Raw genomic sequence first — 18202 nt, forward strand, 5'->3', positions numbered from 1 at the left:
TCCCACAGGAGCCCCCTCCTCACTTCACACCTATGAGGATTTTACACCACCTTCTCCCACTACAACCCTTCATATTCACGAAGCAGATGTGAGGACGCAGTTTAAGCCTTTAGACCTACTAAATAACCAATTTAATTCAATTCAGTTGTATTTATATAGCGCCAAATCACAACAAAAGCCGCTTTATATTGTACAGTAGATACAGAGAAAAGCCCAACAATCATATGACCCCCTGTGAGCAAGCACTTTGGCGACAGTGGGAAGGAAAAATTCCCTTTTAACAGGAAGAAACCTCCGGCAGAACCAGGCTCAGGGAGGGGCGGGGCCATCTGCTGTGATTGGTTGGGATGAGAGAAGAAAAACAGGATAAAGACATGCTGTGGATGAGAGACAGAGGTTAATAACAGATATGATTCAATGCAGAGAGGTCTATTAACACATAGTGAGTGAGAAAGGTGACTGGAAACTCAATGCATCATGGGAATTCCCGGCTATTGCAGCATAACTAAGGGAGGATTCAGGGTCACCTGGTCCAGCCCTAACTATATGCTTTAGCAAAAAGGAAAGTTTGAAGCCTAATCTTAAAAGTAGAGATAGTGTCTGTCTCCTGAATCCAAACTGGAAGCTGGTTCCACAGAAGAGGGGCCTGAAAACTGAAGGCTCTGCCTCCCATTCTACTTTTAAAACAAAGTATTTGTACTTAATGTTTGAGTTTAGGGTTTAGTTTTGATTTCCTTCTTTGGTGTTTAGTTTATTAACAAACCAGACTATACTGCCATGTTTGTTGTTTACAATTGTGTTTTGTTTAGTTACTCCTTGTGTGTCATAGTGGTCTGATCAGACATTATATTTACCCTTCTGTGCCATTTCATGTTTAGGTCACTTATATTTATTTGTGCAGTCATTTGGTTTGTTAAGTTTGCAGTTCTTTGCCTGAGTTCAGTTTTGTTTCTTTGACCTGTTTTATGAGCTCAACATTAATTACTTTTGTAAATATAATTTTTGGGTCAAATGAATGAAAACCCTGTTTTTCTAATAATTCTTGTGACTCCTGCTTTTTCAACTTGGTCCATCACACAGCCCTAAATGTTTGTTTAATGTCCTGGTCAAATATTACTCCAAGGTGTTACTGGAGGCCAGTGTAATGCCATCCAGAGCAAGTATCTGGTTAGATACCATATTTCTAGGTATTTTAGGGCCAAGTATAATCAGCAGCATAAAGTTAGTTGTCACCCAGGTCTTTATATCAAGCTCTGCTGTGTTCAAGCTATTAATAACTGCGCACAGGAGAGCCAAAACACACATCAAACATTAAAGTTCAGTTATGCCAGCTTTAACCTTGGGATGCCTCAGCTTCTCCTTTAGTTTCAAGTTTCAAGTTTTATTGTCATATGCAAGTTAGCACAGGGTCAACATTGCAATGAAATGTGTTTGACGAGCAGCAGTCACTCAGCAGCATGATACAGTACAGAAAATATAATAAAATATAATAAAATAAAATATAAAAATATAAAAATAGTAAGGAGCTAAATATTAGAGAGACATGGTAAAAGAGAAAATATGACTAAATATATATGTATCTATAAATATAAATATATGTACACTAGTAATTAAATAAGAAAATCTTGAAAAGAAATATGACGGGAGGGCAGATGGGATATTGCACAGGAATGAGCAGCAGAAAATTACAGTATTGCACTTTAAATATAAATATCAATGACAATAAAGTGAAGTGACCAGTGCAGATTAAACAGAGTACTTGTGAAGCTACAGGGTAGCTTCTGAGTGCTGTGTTGTGTGTGTTTAAGTGTTGTGGTTGAGGTGTCGTATGGTTGGTGGTAAAAACTGTTTTTAAGTCTTGTAGTCCGAGCAGACAGACTCCTGTAACGTCTGCCAGATGGTAACAAGGAGAACAGCTAATGTGCTGCTGTGGTCCTTGATGATGCTGTGTGCTTTACGGAGGCATTGCTGGAGGTAAATGTCCTGAATGGCAGGAAGCCTCGTGCCAGTGATGTGCTCTGCTCCCTTCACCACCCTCTGTAGTGCTTTACGGCTGCTGGCAGAGCAGCTTCCGTACCACGTACTTTATATCCCCCACACTCAACTCTCTGCATCAGGAAGCTCCTGGCACTGGTCACCCTGGGAGTTTCGTCCTTCTACGGTTAGCAGATAACATAGTGAAGCATCACCAAGCAGTTTTCACAAGGTCATGCTGACACAAAATTTGACTCTGACTTTAAACACTGGTCACTTCAGGTGTTGCTCTGATATACAGGAAATTTATATCACGGCTCAAACTCTTTGTCAGTAAACCATTTCTTTATTTAACATATAAAATTTTGGTTTAACTGTTGCAGGATTTCATTACACAAACAAGCTGAAAAAAAAACTGCAGAACACATGGATCAATGCATTAAATAAAAATATAACAGGAAACAGATTTCTTAATCAAACTGCTGGAACAAAGATAACCACTCAACACAAACACTACAGTAGAACAGTTTAGAAAGCTTAAAATGTAACGAGGCACATTTTCATTCATAGGTGCCTAATCAGATGTTTACAGAAGACTCCACCTGAACTCTGTGGAGCCTGATCTCAAGGGTTTAAGTCTGACCCTGAAACCAGAAGAGGATCTTTCTGTCTCTTCAGATTCACTGTGATCCAGAGATGGGAGTGATTTCAGTCCTGCATCACGCTGATGTTTGCACAGAGGAGATCATTTAGTAAATGTTTTTGAACATCGGTAACAGTAAAAAAAGTTCCTTCATAATCATTATGCAAAGTTTTACTCTGTGAATGATATTCATGGCCATTGACCAGTGGTTGTTGATCAATGGTCATAAGAATTTGCATATTAATGATGAAGAAATTGACCTCACAGCCCATTGTTCATTCATTGGGCCGGTTTAAGTCGTTATGCAAATGTACTGTGTACAAGATTAACGTAAAAGCGGGAATCAAGACGTGACAGTTTATTTGTAACATGGAATCATTTGTGAGTGGAGTATGCAATGAGATTATTTAAACTCTTTCACAGATGAAGTTCTCTTTCATGTGTCTGCGTTCATGCTTAGTATGATCACATGATTGTGAAAAGGTTTTGTCACAGTGTCTGCACTTGTATGGTTTCTCTCATGTGTGGACTCGTTTATGCTTTTCAAGCTGACGTGCACTGATGAAGGATGACCCACACTGATCGCAGACATGCTTTTTAACGCCACTGTGAGTGAGTTCATATTGTTTGAAGTGCTTTGAAGTGGTGAAGCCTCTCCCGCATTCTTTAGAGTAGTTCATTTTGTCTGCAGTGTGTCTACGTTGATGCATTTTCAGAGTCCTTCAATGACTTGAAGTTTTTCCACAAAGGTCACAAAAAAAGTCTTTCCCACAGCGATGACAGGGTTGAGAACTTGATCCATCTGTGTTGCTCTGCTTCTAAACAACGACACAAAGACAGTGTAAGTCAGTCCTTCAACATTTTTATCCTGAACGTCGCCTGAAATAAAGAGCATCTCTGCCAAAGTCCAATTACATTTTACTGCTTACATTATCACACTCAGCTGAATTTAATGTGCTATAAAAACGATAAGAGTAAAAACATTAAATTAATACTAGTTTAAAGCCACAATAACAGTAATACAATTCTCAAACACTATCCCTAAAAACCTGTGATCAGAGTCTGAATAATCATTCAGAGCTGCCTTTCCATGCAGTAGAATTGCTAACACAATTTGATGAGCAGAGTTGTTTCAAACAGTCGGGCTGATAAGATAAAAATAAAAATACATACCTCACAGTAACTGCACTTGTAGAGTCTTTCTGGTGTGGATCTGTTGGTGTGCTTTCAGAGAATATGGAGATTTAAAAGTCTTCTCACACAGGTCACATTTATAAGGTCTCTCCTCAGTGTGGGTAAACATGTGACATCGTAATTCTGTGTTTGTAGCAAACCGTTTGCCACACTGATCACAACTGTACACATCATGTCTGGTGTGAATGCGTAGGTGTGTATTTCGCCTCCCTATCCGGCTGAAAGTTTTTCCACAAATGTCACAGCTGTATGCTTTAATTCCAGAGTGGGTAACTAGATGACTCTGTAAGCTGCTACTGTGAGTAAAAGCTCTGCCACACTGATCACAGGTGTACGCTTTAACTCCAGTGTGGATGAGTTGGTGTGTTTTTAAGCTTCCAGATTGGGTAAAAGACTTTCCACACTCATCACAGCTGAACGGTCTCTCTCCACTGTGGATCAGTTGGTGTGTTTTTAAGTTTCCAGATTGGGTAAAAGACTTTCCACAGTCTCCACAGCTGAACAGTCTATCTCCAGTGTGGATCTGTTGGTGTGTTTTTAAGTTTCCAGATTGGGTAAAAGACTTTCCACACTCATCACAGCTGAACAGTCTCTCTCCAGTGTGGATGAGTTGGTGTGTTTTTAAGCTTCCAGAGTGGGTAAAAGACTTTCCACACTCATCACAGTTGAATGGTCTCTCTCCAGTGTGGATGAGTTGGTGTGTTTTTAAGGTTCCAGAGTGGGTAAAAGACTTTCCACACTCGTCACAGCTGAATGGTTTCTCTCCAGTGTGGATGACCTGATGCATTTTTAGGGAAGCTTTTACGGTAAAATCCTTCCCACACTCGTCACAGCTGTGTTTTTTCTCTCTCTTTCTTCTGTGAGGTTTGTCGGCCTCCTGAGAGCGCTGACTCGCTCCACGCTGGTCCTGCAGTGACAAAGATACAAACAGGCAGTGAGTGAAATGCAGTCGTGGAACAAACTGAACCTTCAAACTCCCTCCATTAACACTATTTTTAAACAAGAGGCTGGTAGTGATGTGTCGTTCATGAACGATTTTGCTCTGAGAGTCGATTCTTTGTAGCGAAGGAGATGAACAGGCTTCTGTTGGGGGAGCCAAATAATCTTTCAGCAGCAAATTACATACTAAGACAACCAGGAATCACATACTAAGACAACCTAGCATCATATGATGCACATATATACACACACGCTTTTTTCTCATATATATATATATATATATATATATATGACAGCAACATCCGAGGTTGCATACCGATTTAACTTTTAAATGCCACTTTCTGTGTCTGTGAATCTACCAGGGGTGTGTTATTCATGGGTTTGTGTTGCTCACAGAGATTACTGTGAGAAAGAGTGTTTACACCTGCGCAGCGCTAACATTTATATTTCTTTTCTACAGCATTACAGTTCTTTATGTGGTTTGATCATGTGATTTATACCAGAACAACTAGTTAATGTTTTTTTTACTACAAGATTTCTGGGTTTGTGTGAAGAAACTGTGTTTATAGGTTATGAGTGGTGATGCTGTTACACTGTGTTTTAGGGAAAATGTGAAGATTATTTTGATTTCACTTCCAGATCTTGTTTTTCAGGCCATGATGGTGTGTATGCAGGCTCCTGGCGGAGCCTGTTTTTAAGCAAACTTGCTTGATATGCAAATCACACCAACATCTTTTATTGCAGGATTATAGGTCCGAAGTGGTGCTGCTCCAGAGGAGGAGACGCCCTGATGTTGCCTGGGACGTGATCTAGCTAACCTTTTTCTTTAAGACAGGAATCTGGTTTTGATGAGTTGACTCATGGGAGTGTCCATGCGTCAAGAGGAGGGGTCCAGGATTAACATGAAACAATGAATTAACATTAAACTATATTTTATATGATTTTTGCAGAGATTTGTGTGATTAACAGTTCATTCAACGGGTATTAAGCCTATGCAAGTGGTGCATCCATGTTCAGATGAGGCTTTGATGGCCTATAAGTGAAGTTCACTGAACTAAAGAATGTGGTTTGATGATTGTTGACTCTCCAAATAGAAGTTTTTCCTCCTAGCAAGGAAATACAGGTGCAGCAGTCATCTCCTGAGAAATCTTCAGAGGCCCAGTGAGAAGCAAGAACCATTCCAGGCATAGCTGACAGCCCAGGCAGTGGTTGAGGTCAAAGGTCGAGCTGGTTGGGGCCCATCATGAGATTAGACTTTGGAGCCGCAGCAAGGACCACGAAGCTGCGTTGGAATGAGGACTGTGCCAAGGGGGATTTCCAGAGGCCAACAGAGGAGATTTTGGACAACAGACGGGCACCTGAAGGATGAGGGGAGCGTGCCAAGCTCCATCGACAGCGCAGGGGGAGTCCGAGGATGACATCATGATTCTGTGAAAGCACAGGAACCAGAAGCTATGGTGGTGATAACAGCAGTTACCTATGAACATCACCTAATGCTGTGTCACTGTACTGTGCTTACGATGACACTCTGAAGACTGCTGGGATCATAACAGCAGTAAGATAACTGGACCCACCACCCTTTCCACAGAGGGGTTTTTTCTGCAGTAGAAGAGTCATAAGTGTTCCTATCACAGGACAGAAAGTTCTCCACGCCCTTTTCCCATGGATAGGGACTGGAAAACATGCTCTCGGAAGTGAGACACTGGACTATAGATTCGGCTTGTTCCTCAATGCATCTTGCAAGGTCAACGAGGGACATAACCAAGAAATGGACGCTCTCTGAATTGCTGTAATGCAATATCGTGTAGCACTGGACACGATCCTGGCTGAGAAAGGAGGATTGTGTGTCTTATTCAACACCATGTGCTGCACCTACATACCAGATAATGTACATTCTTTAAACATGGCTTCAGATTCTAAAGAGACTGTTGATCGGCGTTGGAGTTTTCCTGGTTTTATTTTACTTTATTATATTTTATTTTATTTTGCTTTTCTTTACTTGTGTTATACCTTGTTTAAAGGCTGTAATTTCACAGATGATAAGTTTATCACTCACGCATATGTACCACAAACCGATGAAGATCATGAAGACTTCTTTTCCTATTTGTTAAATGAAGATGAAGTGCAACTAATTATGTAGTAACTGAAAATGTGAAAGACAAGTAGTTACTTACTGATGACTATGATGTAGACTCTGATACAAGTGTCTAAGTTGCCCATAAAAACCAGCAAATGCATTTTATGACGAACTAACTGAAAATACATGTTGTAAGAAGTTATGTCCTGATAAATGATATGCGTTTTGCCGTACAATTCAAATTGCTAAACACAGGCTGGAATGTGAAAAGATTTTACCTTATTACCTTTATGTTTAGCTTTATTTGAATTGCACAGTAATGCCTGTACATAGCGTGTCAGCAAATTCTTTAGCTGGAACAAAGTGATCACATGAGGAAGTTGCTCAAGTTTAGACAAACACCCACATGTATTGTTCTAACCCACTACAAGATCGTTAATCAACTTGTTCCTCTTCGTCTTGCAAGCTTGCAGCCTCGTATGCAAGCAGCAGATAAGAAGTTGTTTTTTCCTAACTTGTACTCCACCCATGAGTGTTACGTGAGAGGACAGTATATAATAAACTCTGACTGAATGCCTGGCGCGCTTTGCCTACACTTTCTGTAGTCGACGGAACGTGTCAGGCAATCGTCCATGTGCATGAATTAACTCTGGGCCCGTGATTCTTTGCTTTCCTGAGGTTTTTCTCCTTACAACTGTATACGTAACAGCTGCAGCATTTCTTCCTGCAAAGTTTACATGTTGTAACTTTGTACTGTTAGTAGAGGAGAGCTTAAAATTTGTGTTGGACAGCCATTATTTCTGTCTTAATGGAGAACTCCCACTGGGGTTTAAATAGTGGGAGATTTACCTGAGGCAGTGACCAGAGGGCAGCAGTCAAACAGGTAGTGGACGGGGTGCGAGAGGTCACCTGAGATAGTCCTGCTTTTACGGAGACAGGAGGATCTGGCCATGGCCTCCAGGGGTTGCAGAGGGCAGCCAGAGATTTTTGGGCAGTGTTAATTACCCTCTGAGCAGCCTGTTCTCAGTCGTGGCCCCTGCACATCTAGCTCCAAACACCCAGGCAGGAGGAGAGCACGCTCTCCACTGAGGAGCGGTAGAAGGCCAGCAGCAGCTTCTGGTCCAGGTTGTGCTTCCCCATCACACAGAAGAAGTGCAGCTGCTGCTGGGCCTTCTTAACCATGAGGTTGGTGTTGGGGTTCCAGGTGAGATTAGTGGAGATGTGGGTTCCCAAAAACCTGAAGGTGGAGACAGATTCCACCCGTTTACAATGAAAGGGGAGGGGAGTGAACCTGTCTGTCCTGAAGTCCATTAAGAGTCCTTTGGACGTTCAGCTTCGGGTTATTTTCTAACCAACAGTGGAACTAGTTCTCTACCTCCACCATGTGCGCTGTCTTATCTCCATCAGAGATGAGAACAACCACAGCAGCGTCATCGGCATACTCGATGATGATGTTAATTGTGTGGGTTGGTGTGCAGTCATAGATGCACAGGTCGTAAATTAGGGGCCTGAGAATGCATGATCTGCCTTTTCTAGCTTGATGAAGAAACACAGAAAGCATTAAAAGGCAAAATTGATAACTGACTGAGATTAAATTAATATTTTGGATCCATGACCAGAAACCCCCCCAGATCCTAACTGGGTCTGGAATCTATGGTCAATCCTTAAAATGCAGGAGGTCAAGAAAAGGGCCTGACTTCTTGAAAATGGCTGTGAGTTCACTGCTATAAAACGACAGCCAATAAAGCAACTATGAGATGTGGTGGAACGGCAGATTCACATCACGGATCTAACAAATCTCCAGCAGCTGTGAGAAGCTATCAAGTCAACATTGACCAGAATCTCAGAGGAGGGTTTCCAGAAAATAGCTGAGTCTTTGTAATGAAGGATGAAGGCAGCTCTGAAGGCAAGAGGACGCAACAAGATGTAGCTGCTGGTGATGAGTGTGTGCAGGCTATTACCCACATTTGTGTTCATGTTGGACAGTCGGCTGTGATTTATCGGACTTCTCTTGTTTGAAATCTGCTCTTACTTTTGGTTCAGTTCACTAAGTGAAACAGATTTTGAGTGATGGGATTCTTAGTTTCGGTCTTTGTAATCAAACATTTTGACTGTAGGTCTCAGACATTATTAACATTGTGTCTAACCTTGAGTGTGAGCTTATTATTACAGCCTGTACTCTCTTAATTATTATAGATCTTTACCTATGTTGTGTTTCGATTTGCTGTATTTTTACAACCTAAATGACAGAATTTAGACTTCTGTGTAGAATTTAATATTTTGTAAGTAAAACAGGGCGGACTGATTGGAAAGTAAACTGAAATGTTTAAACTACTTAGAATGAGGTTTTCAGAAGAGGAAGGGAAAAAGGAAGTAACATTGATACTTGATCTTCGCAAATATTCAGACCCACTAAAGACATAAGGACTTCAGTTACTGATTATATTTACATGATTAACAGGCACAGTGATGCATGTCTCCTCTGCTCTAAGCCCCAATAACCAAACTACAGTTTCCTCTAATAATCAAAGTTAACTATGGAGCCCATTCACTGATGTGCCGTCCAGACTCGTGTAACTGGCTTTGGCTACGAATAAAAGCCGAGATTTGCTTTTGCTGCTGTCCCATTGTAGTCGTTCAGGAAGAGGACGTCTCCCACCCAGCCCGACCGTTAACTTCTCCACTTTAAAAGCATTTCCAGTCCCACTGATAAATACGACGCATTACCCAAATCCTGACTGCGACATCATGTCTACGTTTAGATTTTTGTTCAGCCTGCTGAGATTTTCAGGGCTTTCCCTCCGTCGCAGGAAATCCCGTGTAGTCGGACTGAGTTTGTTTCCTGATTTTTAATTTTTTTATTTATAAAGTTTATGCATCTTTTGAAGAACACAGACGTCAAAAACATTTGTTGGATAGACCTGAGTGTGAGCTTATTATTACAGCCTGTACTCTGTTAAGATGGTTATTGTAGATCTTTATTTTCATTACTTCTGAGCAAAAGTTCGTTGGTTCAGTTCCAGCCAGGGATAATAAATAAATAGATAAATGAACAAACCCCGCCTTGTCACGAGGGAGCAGTAAGTGCCTTCACGAAACATCCAAAGAAGTCCAAGGAAGTCCAGTCGCAGAGCCAAAGCGTAAAAACTGAATACAGTGAAAAGTTTCGACCAAGTTCCCTAAAATGTTCTTTACAGATCAACTGACAGCAAACATCTCCCTCACCTCCATCTACAATCGTCAGAAAGATCCAGATCAACAAATACGAGCTCCGTTTACCCACCATTACTGTTACATTCTCCGCTGTGTCCCGCCTCCTCCTCACCGCAGGGACCTACTGTCCACAGTTTGAATAAACGCTTTTACATGAGGTGGATAAAGTCAAACACAAAGCTGCCTGTAGTCAAAGTTTTTTTCATTAACGTTTTCATTAAAATCATAAAAGTTATGGTGCAGTGAGTTTTTTATGTTTCTTTTTTAAATTCAGAACCATAATTCCTGCTGCAAAGGTTAAAAAGGGGCGTGTTTACACGTGAAAGTGAAGTTACGGGCATGAAATACACTTCAGACTGTGTTACAGGTCAAAATGAATAATATGCGATATTCAACTCAAAAACATACTTATTAAATCTGCGGGGTTTTTTTTGTAACTTGTCGTGTAACTTGTTATTTTCTGTTGAACACCCATTTGCATATTTTGTCACCAAAAACTCTCCCAAACAAACCTGAAAATGTTGCAGGATCATCGGATTAAACATGTAACTGGTTTTCAAAGCTGTGGGACAAATGTGCAACAGAAACAAGAAAAATGATTTAATGTGATGGGTCCTGCAACACTGACGCACCGACGCATGTATCAAGCTTACGCAGCAAAGCCTGCGTGCGTCGCTTTAAGAAAAAGTCACGTGATCGACACAGCTGCTGTATCGCTCATTGCCAACGCGCCAAACTGTGTTTAAAAGGTACCGCATCCGCATCTGTCAACGGAATGAGTCGCCACCAAAAAAACACAAAATTACTCTCGCAAAGATAAAAAAACAACAACACATCTCTCTCCATAACAAAATGGAGCCCGAAAGAAAAAGAAATGTTTCTGCTGTGTGGGATCATTTTGATCTTTTAACTGCAAATAAGGTAACTGTCTGTCTGTCTTTGTTTCAGTGTAACCTATCAGAATAGGAAAACAGCAATGTGACTTGAAGTGTAAATTATTTATTTCATTTTATGCAATTCAATTCAATTCAATTTCAATTCAATTCAATTTTATTTATATAGCGCCAAATCACAACAAAAGTCACCTCAAGGCGCTTCATAGATACAGAGAAAAACCCAACAATCATATGACCCCCTATGAGCAGCACTTTGGCGACAGTGGGAAGGAAAAACTCCCTTTTAACAGGAAGAAACCTCCGGCAGAACCAGGCTCAGGGAGGGGCGGCCATCTGCTGCGACCGGTTGGGGTGAGAGAAGGAAGACAGGATAAAGACATGCTGTGGAAGAGAGACAGAGATTAATAACAGATATGATTCAATGCAGAGAGGTCTGTTAATACATAGTGAGTGAGAAAGGTGACTGGAAAGGAAAAACTCAATGCATCATGGGAATCCCCCAGCAGCCTACATCTATTGCAGCATAACTAAGGGAGGATTCAGGGTCACCTGGTCCAGCCCTAACTATATGCTTTAGCAAAAAGGAAAGTTTTAAGCCTAATCTTAAAAGTAGAGATAGTGTCTGTCTCCCGAATCCAAACTGGAAGCTGGTTCCACAGAAGAGGGGCCTGAAAACTGAAGGCTCTGCCTCCCATTCTACTTTTAAATACTCTAGGAACAACACGTAGGCCTGCAGAGCGAGAGCGAAGTGCTCTAATAGGGTGATATGGTACTACAAGGTCATTAAGATAAGATGGGGCCTGATTATTTAAGACCTTGTATGTGAGGAGCAGGATTTTGAATTCAATTCTGGATTTAACAGGAAGCCAAAACAGGAGAAATATGCTCTCTCTTTCTAGTCCCTGTCAGGACTCTTGCTGCAGCATTTTGGATTAGCTGAAGGCTTTTCAGTGAGCAATGCAGGTTAAATGTCGCATCTGTTCTGCGGAGCTTTATTTCTTACACAAACAAAAGCACCTCCTCAGTGTTTAGGCATTACAGAGTCAAACGTGAAAATGAGGAGACAAACACACCGAGGATGAACACTGGTAGGCCTATATTGACACTGAACAGCTTTATCATCATTTTTTTTTTAAATTAATATGTGTTTTATTATTTTGAAATCAAGCATCTAGGAAGACTGTTCTGGACCAGGCAGTCCGGGATTTTATTATAAAGGACTGCCAACCCCTTAGTGTTGTGGAGAGTGTCGGAGAGAAAAATTCCAAGATCAGAGGATCATTTAACGTACTGGGGGAATAGGAAGACATCTTATCAGAACCTTTTCCACCTGGCTTTACAGCTTTTGTGTACCCCAGCTTCATCTGTGCCTGTGAGTTTTCCAAAGCTGGGGAAATGGTGTAAAAAATGCAATAGACTGAATGCAAAAACATCAGAAAACTTATTTTTCTGAATAGAAATTTATAATAAACTCTGAGTCAAATGGGTAATATTACATTCACAATACTTTCATTTTAATTTTCACTTAATGTCATTCACAATATATTTGTAGAGTATAAAATGAAGATGTGTAAAATATTTGTATGTAAAAGATATAAAATGATTCCATGGAAAGTACAACACCTTACAGTGTATGACTTGGTCATTGAATCAGTGTCTGTTGTGTCTCAAGTAAGTTGCCTGCAATGATATTTAAGGTCCAGCAGGTGTCAGCATGGAGCAAAACAGCAACACTGTGTCGACACAGCATGGATACAGTTTGTGCTGAAACGCTTCACGAGGCCTCATCTAGCCATCGCTACACGAAACCGAACATGACCGTATTCAGTCATAGTCCCCTGACCTGTAAAGCATCATCGATGCAAGCAGCACGTAAATTCAAAAGAGGGCATAATATCATTTTACCTCTTTTCTTCGTCCAGTGCAGAACCACACCAGCTGCTGTCGCTGATAATGCAATGACCAAAATGTGCTTTTGGTATATAGGTTTTGCCTTCTGCACTTAAGATGCATTTAGATGAGGCCTGCTGGCTTTTAATTCAATAACCATTTTCTGCACAGCTGTCACATGACTAAACTCAGACATCACGCAGACTTCATTACAGGGAGATAAAAGATTAAAGATCTGCTTAAATCTTCTTTGGCTCTCAGAGGAGGCGGACGCACTTTTTCTCCTCTCCCTTATCTTCCCTGCTTATGTCCTTGTCTAGTCTCGTGTTTTTTTGTATCGTCCCTGGAACCTTTTCTCACAGTCTGTTCTCTAAAACCTAAAAGAGGAATTATGGATTTGATCAACTGGTCCCTAAATGCAATTGACACCCCTTTCTCAACGAGAAGTCTGGGCTCAGGTGAGCCTGAGTGCTGAAGATATCTACCTATTCGGAACCATGGTAACAGGGTTCAAACTCTTTGTCACTAAACCATTTCTTTATTTAACATATAAAATTTTGGTTTAACTGTTGTAGGATTTCATAACAAACAAGCTGAAAAAAACCCTGCATAAAACATGGATTGATGCATTCAATAAAAACATGATAACAGGAAACAAGATTGAGCTAACCACTCAACACAAACACTACAGTAGAACAGTTTAGAAAGCTTAAAATGTAACGAGAGGCACATTTTCATTAATAGCTGCCTCATCAGATCAGGAGACTCCACCTGAACTCTGTGGAGCCTGATCTCAAGGGTTTAAGTCTGACCCTGAAACCAGAAGAGGATCTTTCTGTCTCTTCAGATTCACTGTGATCCAGAGATGCCAATGATTTCAGTCCTGCATGATTAGGCTGATGTTTGCACAGAGGAGATCATTTAGTAAATGTTTTTGAACATCGGTAACAGTAAAACAAGTTCCTTCATAATCATTATGCAAATTTTTACTCTGTGAATGGTACTCATGGCCATTGACCAGTGGTTGTTGATCAATGGTCATAAGAATTTGCTTATTAATGTTCAAGAAATTGACCTCACAGCCCATTGTTCATTCATTGGACTGGTTTCAGGTGTTATGCAAATGTACTGTTTACAAGATTTACTTAAAAGCAGGAATCAAGACGTAACAGGTTATTCGTAACATGGAATCGTTTGTGAGTGGAGTATGAACTGAGATTATTTAAACTCTCTCACAGATGAAGTTCTCTTTCATGTGTCTGCGTTCATGCTTAGTATGATCACATGATTGTGAAAAGGTTTTGTCACAGTGTCTGCACTTGTATGGTTTCTCTCATGTGTGGACTCGTTTATGCTTTTGAAGCTGATGTGCACTGATGAAGGATGACCCACACTGATCGCAGACGTGCTTTTTAACCCCACTGTGAAGGAGTTCATATTGTTTGAAGTCCTTTGAAGTGGTGAAGCCTCTCCCACATTCTTTGCAGTAGTTCATGTTGTCTCCAGTGTGTCTACGTTGATGTATTTTCAGAGTCCTTCGATTACTGAAAGTTTTTCCACAAAGGTCACAACAAAAGTCTTTCCCACAGCGATGACAGGGTTGAGAACTGGATCCATCTGTGTCGCTCTGCTTCTAAACAAAGACACAAACACAGTTTAAGTCAGTCCTTCAACATTTTCATCCTGAACATAAATTCTGAAATAAAGAGCATCTCTGCCAAAGTCCAATTACATTTTACTGTTTACATTATCACACTCAGCTCAATATAATGTGCTGTAAAGACGATAATAGTAAAAACATTAAATTAATACTAGTTTAATGCTACAATAACAGTAATATAATCCTCAAACACTATCACTAAAAACCTGTGATTAGAGTCTGAATAATCATTCAGAGGTGTTTATCCATGCAGTAAAATTGCTAACATGCTAACACAATTTGATGAGCAGAGTTGTTTCAAACAGTCGGGCTGACAAGATAAAAATAAAAATACATACCTCACAGTAACTGCACTTGTAGAGTCTTTCTTGTGTGGATTTGTTGGTGTGCTTTCAGGTAATATGGAGATTTAAAAGTCTTCTCACACAGGTCACATTTATAAGGTCTTTCCTCAGAGTGGGTAAACATGTGTTGTTGTAAGTGTGTGCCTGTTGAACATAGTTTACCACACTGATCACAGCTGTACACATCATGTCTGGTGTGAATGCGTCGGTGAATATTTCTGTACCCTACATGGCTGAAAGTTTTTCCACAAATGTCACAGCTGTATGCCTTAATTCCAGAGTGGGTAACTAGATGACTCTGTAAGCTGCTACTGTGAGTAAAAGCTCTGCCACACTGATCACAGGTGTACGCTTTAACTCCAGTGTGGATGAGTTGGTGTGTTTTTAAGCTTCCAGATTGGGTAAAAGACTTTCCACACTCATCACAGCTGAACGGTCTCTCTCCACTGTGGATCAGTTGGTGTGTTTTTAAGTGTCCAGAGTGGGTAAAAGACTTTCCACACTCATCACAGTTGAATGGTCTCTCTCCAGTGTGGATGAGTTGGTGTCTTTTTAATTTTCCAGACTTGGTAAAAGACTTTCCACAGTCTCCACAGCTGAACAGTCTATCTCCAGTGTGGATGAGTTGGTGTGTTTTTAAGCTTCCAGACTGGGTAAAAGACTTTCCACACTCGTCACAGCTGAATGGTCTCTCTCCAGTGTGGATGAGTTGGTGTGTTTTTAAGCTTCCAGACTTGGTGAAAGACTTTCCACACTCATCACAGCTGAACGGTCTCTCTCCAGTGTGGATGAGTTGGTGTGTTTTTAAGCTTCCAGACTTGGTGAAAGACTTTCCACAGTCTCCACAGCTGAACGGTCTCTCTCCAGTGTGGATGACCTGATGCATTTTTAGGGAAGCTTTTACGGTAAAATCCTTCCCACACTCGTCACAGCTGTGTTTTTTTCTCTCTCTTTCTTCTGTGAGGTTTGTCGGCCTCCTGAGAGCGCTGACTCGCTCCACGCTGGTCCTGCAGTGACAAAGATACAAACAGGCAGTGAGTGAAATGCAGTTGTGGAACAAACTGAACCTTCAAACTCCCTCCATTAACACTAGTTTTAAACCCAAGGCTGGTAGTGATGTGTCGTTCATGAACGAGTTTGCTCTGAGAGTCGATTCTTTGTAGCGAAGGAGATGAACTGGCTTCTATCTGGGGGAGCCAAATAATCTTTCAGCAGCAAATTACATACTAATACAACCTAGCATCATATGATGCACATATATACACACACGCTTTTTTCTCATATATATATATATATATATATATATATATATATACACATGCACATACATACATACTAGGAGTTCAACGATACACAAAATTCACGGTTTGGTTCGATACTTTGGTGTCACGGTTCGATATTTTTTCGATACAAAAAAAATGTTCATGCCTTTTTAATTGGTCATTTATTAAATTTTCACGGCACATTCTGCACCACATCTCTGTGAGTTCATCATTTGTTTGAAGCCAGCTCACCTCCTGCAACCTTTTCCGAGAATACGCGCTTCTTTTGTGGTTCGGACTCCTTCTGACATTTCATTGGAGGTGGAGGAACACCAAAGTAATTGCTTAAAGGAGCTTGCTTCCTCGACATCGTTAAGAGTTCTAAACAAATGTCTGTCCTCCCCCAATCTTATGTACGCAAACACGTGTTGCAACTTCTTGTGTGCGTTTTTTATTTAGCTCGTCATATTGCAGCCACAGAAATTCTTTTGTCCATGAAACCATAAAGCTGCACTTTCTTTTTGCCTTATAGTCTGATTTGTCATAACTTTTCCGTTTTGTGGTAAGCTTTTCTTTGGCTGTCACTTCTTCACCTTGACCTTCTTATTTGGCTCAGCAGAACTAAAATATATATCCTGCTGCTTTTACACATGCACTCACATAACGCTCAGCGATTCTCTGCGCGATCAACCTCTCACATGTTTAAGCTGCGGGAGATTTCACCTGTCATGTTTGCATAGTAAGCTAACGATTGATAAGACGATGTCAGAGGAATTGGTGTGCAAATTATCATCACTCACCAATCAGTGCTGTCGCTCTCTATTCACAGTTCGCGCGATTGCAAAGTGAAAGCAAAAAACAAGCGCAAATTCAAACGCGATTTCAATATGTCACATATTGACAGTGGCTCACCGATGCCAATGACATAATTACCCAGCTACATTTCCGAAAGACTGCAAAAGCATTGACATATTTTTCCTTCCTACGATAGGCCGACAGGCATGGCAGAGATAGATTTTGGTAGCCTGACTGGAAAAATCGCTAGCCCCGGGACGTCGGGCTAGCGATTTTGCGAGCCCTGTATCTGATTGAGGAATCACTCATCTTTGGAAAAGAGAGTTTATTACAGAGAAATGTCTCTTTCCAAAATAAAAGCTATACTGTACGCTTCTTCTGGGCTATATTCTCAGCAGCATATTAAACATATCAGGTCCCCATAAGGAGAATCATGTGCTAACGGCTGTCTAAATGACTCGGCTAAAGTTTGTAGCATGCGTGCTTGTTGTTTTTGTCTGCTTCCACTTGTCTTTGCACTAGGATGATGTCGGAGTAAATGTGCAGTCATATTCGTTGTGTTCCCACTAGTGCTGTCAGCGTAAATCTCGTTGAAATGACGTTAACGCCACAACATGGCAAATCTCCGTTAACGAGCTACCGCGGATCGTCCCGTGCGTGGGGCTGGACAGCCAACACGTTAACAAGCTATCTGCGCTAACACACTAGTTCCCACCCATGTAATTGAGCATTGCTGGCACATCCAACATACTGTTTTACTTTAGTCCATGACGCGCTTACCTTCAGGGTCATACGTCACATGAAAACCAAAATAGTTCCAAACGCCAGATCTGAATGAGGGTGGGGAGGTTCAATTTGCCATGTTGCAAGGAGAGCTTAACTTCTGTCTCGCTAGCTTGCCCTGCGCTCAGTGAATCTGCGTTCGACTACTCCGCCTAGGCTGCACTGTCGAGCGCAGATGCACTGAGCGCTCAACACAGACAGCACCGTCAGAAGCAAGGTTTTAATAGTTTTGCAATTTTCATTAGTTTTTATTTTTATTTAGTTTTGACTTCAGATTTTCAAATTTATATCAGTTTTAATTAGTTTTTACCAATTGTTTGGTAGTTTAATTTAGTTTTTATTTTTTTGAGAATCCTTAGTTTCAGTTTAGTTTTGATTAGTTTCAGTTATAGTTTTAGTTGTGTTTGCAATAATTAAGTGTAACAAAATCCCAGTTTCATCATATCAGTCATTCTCTTCTGCTCATCCTTGGGTATGTTGCGATTCCAGCTACCATACCCTGCACCCTGGACAGGTCGCCTGTCTGTCGCAG

General features: G+C 40.9%; 1 protein-coding gene, 1 long non-coding RNA gene and 1 pseudogene across 3 annotated transcripts in view; all 3 read right to left on the bottom strand.

Annotated features, from left to right (window-relative positions):
• Positions 1-2216: 2216 nt before the first annotated feature.
• On the bottom strand, positions 2217-4714 carry LOC146510833 (uncharacterized). The gene is made up of 2 exons (XM_085172717.1): positions 3791-4714; positions 2217-3435 (listed from the first exon to the last, which is right to left on the bottom strand). The coding sequence occupies exon 1, from the start codon at positions 4596-4598 to the stop codon at positions 3792-3794; it is 807 nt and encodes a 268-aa protein (XP_085028843.1). The 5' UTR covers positions 4599-4714; the 3' UTR covers positions 2217-3435; position 3791.
• A 2004-nt stretch (positions 4715-6718) lies between these two features.
• On the bottom strand, positions 6719-10470 carry LOC146510834 (uncharacterized). The gene is made up of 2 exons (XR_014876099.1): positions 10053-10470; positions 6719-8064 (listed from the first exon to the last, which is right to left on the bottom strand). It is a non-coding gene; the product is annotated as an uncharacterized LOC146510834 (long non-coding RNA).
• Positions 10471-14096: 3626 nt separating this feature from the next.
• The window catches only part of LOC146510835 (uncharacterized), a 19581-nt pseudogene continuing 15475 nt past the window's right edge, over positions 14097-18202 (bottom strand). The window contains exons 2-3 of the transcript XR_014876077.1: positions 14825-15837; positions 14097-14459 (exon numbers count right to left, since the gene is read on the bottom strand). The product of XR_014876077.1 is annotated as an uncharacterized LOC146510835 (transcript). The remainder of the gene's footprint in view (positions 14460-14824; positions 15838-18202) is intronic.

The sequence above is a fragment of the Neolamprologus multifasciatus genome, chromosome 9 (assembly GCF_963576455.1).
Source record: "Neolamprologus multifasciatus chromosome 9, fNeoMul1.2, whole genome shotgun sequence".
Lineage (NCBI taxonomy): Eukaryota > Metazoa > Chordata > Actinopteri > Cichliformes > Cichlidae > Neolamprologus > Neolamprologus multifasciatus.

Bases quoted from the DNA above. Each gene is read 5' to 3' on its own strand.
- LOC146510833 (XM_085172717.1), bottom strand. From the start codon at position 4,598: ATGCATCAGGTCATCCACACTGGAGAGAAACCATTCAGCTGTGACGAG.